The following is a 7443-nucleotide window of genomic DNA, read 5'->3' as shown; positions in this document are numbered from 1 at the left end:
ACATTTTAATGTTAATAATATCACATGACAGATTATATCCTACTAAATATAATCTAATTAAATAGAATGAGGACTTCCCGACGTATTTGTGAGGCTCAAATGTATTCGTCTTCCTCATCGGCATCCCATCAGAGTCGTACAGCCCGCTCAAGTTCATTAACTCATCCAAGCTAAGGTGTCTAGGCCGGAACAGTTGCAACTAACTTTCTGTCACTGTTGCTGCAGTGTGTTATGTGGAGGACATTATTGAGGGCATAGAGAAAGCTACGTGTTCTCGCTGAGGACAACGCTTGCCAAATTTGGAAATGCCTCACGGGCTCTATTAAGCTCACTGCACAGTGCAGTCGCCGACGCCGCCGGGCCCCACCTAGACGATGGGTGGCACGGCTGAGAAGGACCGGCCCCGGACGAACGAACGATGACGACGACGACGGCGGCTGCGGGGCCACGCGCCGCGTCACCCGCGTTGTCCGCACCTCAAGCATTAATATTACTACAGCAAGCCGAGGACGGTCACCGGGTTGCCATATCCGGCCACTATCGCAGTACACGCTGCCGCGTGGTCGACATCGCGCGCACGCGGACCCGGCCACGCCCACGAAACATGCACTTCAAGTAGCCACGTTTAGTCCGCGACCCTCCCTCTCTCCCCTGCTCTGCTTTTATTCTCATGGCGAACTCGATGCTCTTGGCGCTCCTCGTCGAGGACAATGCGATCGCCCGGGTGAATTTATGAATATTAATTCTACTCGCTCTTCAGTTAAACTACTTGGCAGTGAACCGTCGTCGTCGATCGGTGGCTGCAGGTGGTGGTGAGTAAGCTGATGGTGGAACAGGGGATGGCATTGGAGGAGGCGGAGAACGGGAAGGCGGCCGTGGAGTCGGTCAAAGGAGGCAAGTCCTACGACCTCATCCTAATGGACAGGGAAATGCCAGTCATGGACGGCCATGAAGTACGTACCATGCTTCAGTTTCTCTTTCAGCTCTTTTATATATCTGGATCACTTCACTAGCTAGATATTGGTTACAGGCTACAAAGCAGCTCCGATTACTGGGAGTGAAGGCCCCCATCGTAGCTCTCTCGGCGGACACCCAGCAGTGCCATAAGGATTTGTTTCTCCAAGCCGGAGCCGACGAATTCATAGAGAAGGTATGCGTATACACATAGTTCATGGCCATTTGATCAACATAAAGAGAGAATATTTAGTTTTTGTTCTCTTGGTTTGCTATAGCAGCCCCTGACGAAAGATAAATTGGCTCAGATCCTCACCAAGTATGGCCTTCGACGAGGTCCATGATCTCTGCGTGCATGCTACAGCTTACTTACCTCTCTGAATGTCAAACTGATATTTTAATTGTCCATTGAAGCACCTTCTACGTTAGCATGTTCATCTTCTCAGTTAATAAAGAGCAATATGTATCAATGGAGTGAATTTGGCACTTTAGGAAATGCTTTCTTTTGTGGAACTCGATCGAGATCTGACTTCTTAGAGTGTTTCTTGTGTGCATCACAATTGACCACTACAAAAATGCCTACAATATTAACGACGGGATTACCGATGGAATTTATTTCAGTCGGTAATTACCGACTGAAATATATTTCGTCGGAATTTCCCGACTGAATTATATTCTGTCGGGACTTTCCGACAGAATAACCAATTCAGTCGGAAAATCGCGAGTCCGGATTAGCGGGTTTCAGATAGTACTGACGGAATTATTAATTCCGTCGGTAAATACCTCCGGTTAACGGGTACAAGTTAACGGGGTTTAAATTTCATTGATTGCGGGCGGAAAACCTACCGACGGAAATAACGTTCCATCGGTATATACTGACAGAACGTTAATTCCGTCGGTATATACCGATGGAACGTTAATTCTGTCGGTAACATAGATTAGAATTAGGGCACTGGACCTCTTCCTCTTCGCGCGATCGACCTGTTTTTTCCTCTCTCTCGGCGATTTTCTGGCTTTGACGATCTCCTCTGCGTCCAGCAGCCTCGTGCCCTCTTCCGTTCACCGCGATCCGCAACAAGCGACTCAGGTATGCTCCTCTCCTCTCTCGTCTGTTCATTTTCACACACACAGTAGCCGCTGCGGCCTGCTCGTTGCCGGCGGGCCGCCGGGGCCTGCTAGTTGCCGACGGGTCACTGGGGCCTGCTCGCGGTCGGTGGGCCGGCGCAGGTGCTTGTCTGTGGCATGTCAGCCACCGCAAGCTGGCGGTTGGAGGCCGACCGCCGCAGGTTAGCGGCTGGAGGCTGGCCGCCGCAGGCCGCCCGCTGAGGACACTGCTCGCTGCCTGCTCTCGGCTAGCCGCAGGGGCTGCATATCGTGGCCATTGTTTGTTGCATGTTCATTATTATATATATTAGATTTGTTTTACTTTCATATATGTATGATTATTTTATTTAATGATGTTCTAAGAAACAACATGTGTATATTAGTTTCATTTATTTGCTTTAGTGTAGAGGAGATTTTCAGTAATATGATACGATGATCGTGAGATGAAATTTTGCATATAATGCCTTATTTAAGCTTATTTAAAGTGATACAAGTTTAATAATATTTCAAATTATATTCTCATTAGGTAACAATGTATATGAACAAAGCTTGAATGTACAATCGATTAGACAATGATTTTATCAGAGATGATTTTATTGCTGAAGTTGAACAGTTTGTGAAATTTGCTAAAAGTCATCCAGAATATATGAATGATGTTGAGTTACGGTGTCCGTGCAATCATAAAAATGTCAAAATAGAGCATTTTGTGATGATGATACTGTAAAAATACATATATGTAGAAATAATTTTATACCAAATTACTACAATTGGTACTGTCATGGAGAGCCTTATTTATATGAACCAATTGGGCCTTCTGGTGGTTCATCTTCTAGAACTACTGTTATCGCTCCTGAAGCATCAAATAATATTGATATTTCAATGCAATCAATGGTTCAAGATGCGATGAATGCAGTTGATTATTCGAATATAGATGAAATACCAACTTCTGAATATCAGCAACTATATGAAGTGTTAAAGGCTAGTGAAAGAGAAGTGTGGGAAGACATTCCTTCTAGTCATTCTCAACTATCAGCTACTGCAATGTTATTGAATATGAAAGTAGAATATCATTTTTCAGAAAGATGCTACGATGACATTTGTCAATTGATGTCATAGTTGCTCCCTGCTGATAACATAATAACTGATAGCTTCTATGAAACAAAGAAATTGATCAGAGGTTTAGGTTTGCCTATAGAGAAGATTGATTGTTGTATAAACAGCTGTATGATATTTTGGAATGAAGACAGTGATTTGAATGAGTGTAAAATCTGTACTCACCCTCGTTTTAAGCATCATACTCGCATACCAAGGAAGAAGAGGAAAAATATTGCTTGGAAAGTGATGTATTATTTTTCATTAACTGCTAGACTTCAACGCTTGTATGCAACTGCAGCTATAGCTGGCCACATGTTGTGGCATCATGAGCATAAGCATGAGCACGAAGGAGGTATAATGTGTCATCCTTGTGATTCTCCTGCATGGAAACATCTTGATATTGTGTTTTCCTCCTTTGCAATGGAACGATGTAATGTGAGATTGGGACTTTCTGCAGATGAATTTCAACCATTTGGTCAGTCGGGACAACAATATTCATCTTGTCCAGTTATATTAACACAGTACAACTTATCGCCATGGATGTGCATGAAAGATGAATTTATGTTCCTTACTGTACTTAGTCCTGGTCCAGCCAATCCAAAAGATAAGATAGATATTTTCTTGCAACCTCTAATTGCCGAGCTGAATGAATTATGGAATGTAGGGTTGGTGACTTATGATATTGCAAGTAAAACTAATTTTACATTGGATGTTGCCTTATTATGGACGATCGGTGATTTTCTAGCATACTCAATGTTGTCGGGATGGAGTACGGCTGGTAAATTAGCATGCCTACATTGCATGATAGAGTCCGATGCATTTTCATTACCTTGTAGTGGGAAAGTATCTTGGTTTGATAATCATCATAAACTTCTACCACTGGATCACTCTTTTGGGTGAAATAAGAAAAATTTTCTAAAGAATGTTGTAGTCAGAAAACCTCCCCCAGCAGTCCATACTTCAAGTGAAGAAATCATTGAACAAATAGATAGTTATGAATTTCTCCCAGTATCTCAGCCTAATTCTGATGAGATAAATAAATATCTTGTTAGGATGTGCAAGTGTGGTTGGAAGAAAATGAGCATATTCTGGGAGCTGCCTTATTGGAAGTATCTACTTATTCGACACAATATAGATATGATGCATGTTGAGAAAAATTTCTTTGATAATATCTTCAACACTGTGATGAATGTACCTAGAAGAACTAAGGACACTGCAAAATCACGTGAGGAATTAAAAGAACTAGTCAATAGATCAGAGTTGCATCAGAATGAAACAACCAATAAGTTTCCAAAAGCTTGTTATACATTGGACAAAGATGGCAAACAAGCTTTATGTAGTTGGTTAAAAGAAATCAAATTTTCAGATGGATATGCTTCGAATATGGCTCGATGCGTTGACATGAACAAATTAAAGATGTTTGGAATGAAGAGTCATGACTGCCATGTGTTCATGCAAAGACTTATTCCAATAACTTTTCATGATTTGCTTCCCAATAATGTTTGGCAAGCACTTACAGAGTTGAGTCTTTTTTTCAGAGATTTGACAACAAAGTGTATTATGACGATCGATATGCTTCAGCTAGAGACTGACATTCCTCTCATACTTTGTAAGTTGGAGCACATATTTCCACCTAGTTTTTTTGATTCAATGGAACATCTACCGGTACATTTACCATATGAGGCACGAATAGCTGGTCCTGTGCAGTATAGATGGATGTAACCATTTGAAAGGTTTTTGAGAAAATTTAAAAATAATGTTCGTAATAAAGCAAGAGTTGAAGGGTCAATATGTAATGCTTATCTGGTTGAGGAAGCATCTTCTTTCTGCTCTTATTATTTTGCTGATAATGTTAAACCAGACATCGTAAATGTCCTAGAAATTCCGATGATACTTAGAATATAGACCCATCGATGCTTTCTATTTTCAAATTTTCTAGTAAACCAATGGGTGCATCTATTTCTAGATGGTTAACTCAACAAGAATACCATGCTGCAAGAACATGCATACTCTTAAACTGTGATGAGGTCAAACCATACATAAAGTAAGTTAACTTCTCTAATCAAGCTTTTATTTCATTGTACTTATTTGCTTGATATCCTAATTTTCTTATAATTACCTTCTTTCAAAGCTTGTATGAACAACAATTATATCTACAAAATCCATCAATGACTGCAAGTGAGGTTGCTGAAAAGTTAGAGACTGAATTTGCATTATGATTTCAAATATATGTGAGTTAGAGATATTTTCATAATTCTTTATTAAATTAAGTTTGGTCCTAATTTTTCTCAAAACTATTTTGATAGGTGAAAGACCAAAGAATATCTAATGTACAAGATGATAGAATATTGAATCTTGCATCTGGACCCCTTCGCCAAATAATAATTTATTCAGGTTACTATGTTAATGGTCTCAAATTCCATGTGACACAACGAGATTCACAGAAATTAACTTTTAATTCTGGTGTTTGCGTTAAAGGATCTATCAACACCAATAACACTGAGTTTGATTACTATGGTAGACTTGAGGAAATTATAGAGGTTGAATATCCTACATTACCGATAAAAAGGTGTGTGTTGTTCAAATGTTCATGGTATTATCCGACCCCAAGAACAAGTATCAGAATACATCCAAATTATAATTTAGTTGAGGTTAATGTAAACAGAAGGTTCAATAAGTTTGAACCTTTCATTTTTGCAATACAAGCGGGTTAAGTTGTTTATCTTGAATATCCTACGAAGAAAAGAAGAGCTAGTGAATGGTTATCTGTTTGTCGATTGAAGTCTCGTTCGACCATAGAAATGCCGAACACCATTACTGCTCAAAACCATGATGCATTTCAGAATAAAGAAGTAGAGAGACATTCGTTTGATTCACAACTCCAATCTACATCATAATTACTTGTAGATGGTAATGCCACTGACGAGGAGATAGATGATGGAGAGAAATCCAGCAGTGAGGATTTTGCTGAACTAACAGAATCTAGCGACGACGATTTACAAACTGTTAATGTTGAGTAGAAATGCTTCCAGAGTTTAGCATTGATTAAATTTTAGCATTATTATTCATCTAGTAAGTTATGCTTCAATCATGTTTTGTTGCTTTTTTATCATGTTATTAAAGACTTATTATGATGTGCTGTAATATTTTTTTTAGATATTAGGTATCATGGCAGATCTTCCAGCACCACTCCGTGGATCCACCGTCCTTAGGGTTTTTGGAGAGTCATAAGTATTTTTTTATTATTAGTAATTCAAGTTCTTTCTTTATTTATAACATATATCTTAATTATGTCTTAATATTGTTTATATATAGGTTTACTCCTTATGGACATCGAGTATCGACATATATTACACGAAAATTTAAGGAAAGAGTTTGCATATCTGGTACTACATGGAGACATGTAGACTCTGAAACTAAGAATTTTTATTATCAAGAATTTGTGATAAGTAAATTGAATATGTACAATATATTTATCCTTTAATATACTAAAGTTTTAATTTTTAATTGTAGAAAAAATATACGTGGGAGGATGAGCATGAGGTAGAATTTGTAGCAACTTGGAATATTTATTGTGCCAAGTTGTATAAAGACCTATTATACTATGTGAGAAAGGATGACACACGACCAGCATATGTATCCGACGAGATCTGGAGTGCATGGATGACCACTTGGTCTGTAGGAAGATGGCAGACAAAGACTCTAAAAGCTCGAGCGAATAGGAATACAAGGCCAGGTGGCCCGAGTACTGGATCTGCTTGGCATACATCAGGATCTCGATCCATTGTTGAGCACGCTATGGATCTGGTGATTTTAATTTAAAGTTATATAAATCAAATTTTTATTTATTAATAAACTTGTATAATTTTAGTCAAACTTATTTGTGCATGCAGGAGCGTTCTTCAGAAAGACAACCCACTTGCCTGGAGATCTTTCTCAAGACTCACCAAAGAAAGGATGCCACATATGTTGATCTTCGATCCAAGAACATTGGGGTTTGAATTATTAACTTGCAATTTATATTTAATCTTTAATAATGATTAATTAGATTTAATAATTGTGTATAAGATATAAATTGTATATTTTTTCTACACAGGAGGAAATAACAAGTAGGGTTGCTTAGAAATCTCAGTCATCGGTAGAGAGAGGGGAGTCACAGGATCTATCCATCCAGCAAATAAACGAAATTTATTATGATGTTGTGGGTGGAAGGACAAAGAACTCCTCCCTCTACGGCCTTGGCTCCCAGGCCAAGGTGGTATTTGATCGCTTGAGGACTCCTAGGGGCCG

The 7443-nt window shown here is 39.3% G+C and overlaps 1 protein-coding gene across 3 annotated transcripts; it reads left to right on the top strand.

Moving 5' to 3' along the window:
- The first annotated feature begins 652 nt into the window (after positions 1-652).
- On the top strand, positions 653-1424 carry LOC122032474 (two-component response regulator ORR41-like). Of its 3 annotated transcripts, none has more exons than XM_042591765.1 (4): positions 653-724; positions 807-953; positions 1031-1150; positions 1263-1424. In XM_042591765.1, the coding sequence occupies exons 1-4, from the start codon at positions 671-673 to the stop codon at positions 1296-1298; spliced, it is 357 nt and encodes a 118-aa protein (XP_042447699.1). In that variant the 5' UTR covers positions 653-670; the 3' UTR covers positions 1299-1424. The 3 variants fall into 3 exon arrangements, with proteins under 3 accessions (XP_042447699.1, XP_042447698.1, XP_042447696.1); XM_042591764.1 differs by having other exon boundaries at positions 1236-1424; XM_042591762.1 differs by having other exon boundaries at positions 1233-1424.
- Positions 1425-7443: the final 6019 nt, after the last annotated feature.

This window comes from Zingiber officinale, chromosome 11A (genome assembly GCF_018446385.1).
Source record: "Zingiber officinale cultivar Zhangliang chromosome 11A, Zo_v1.1, whole genome shotgun sequence".
NCBI classification, from domain to species: domain Eukaryota; kingdom Viridiplantae; phylum Streptophyta; class Magnoliopsida; order Zingiberales; family Zingiberaceae; genus Zingiber; species Zingiber officinale.
The sequence above is the reverse complement of the archived record's forward strand: the minus strand, read 5'-3'. Positions and strand labels throughout refer to the sequence as shown.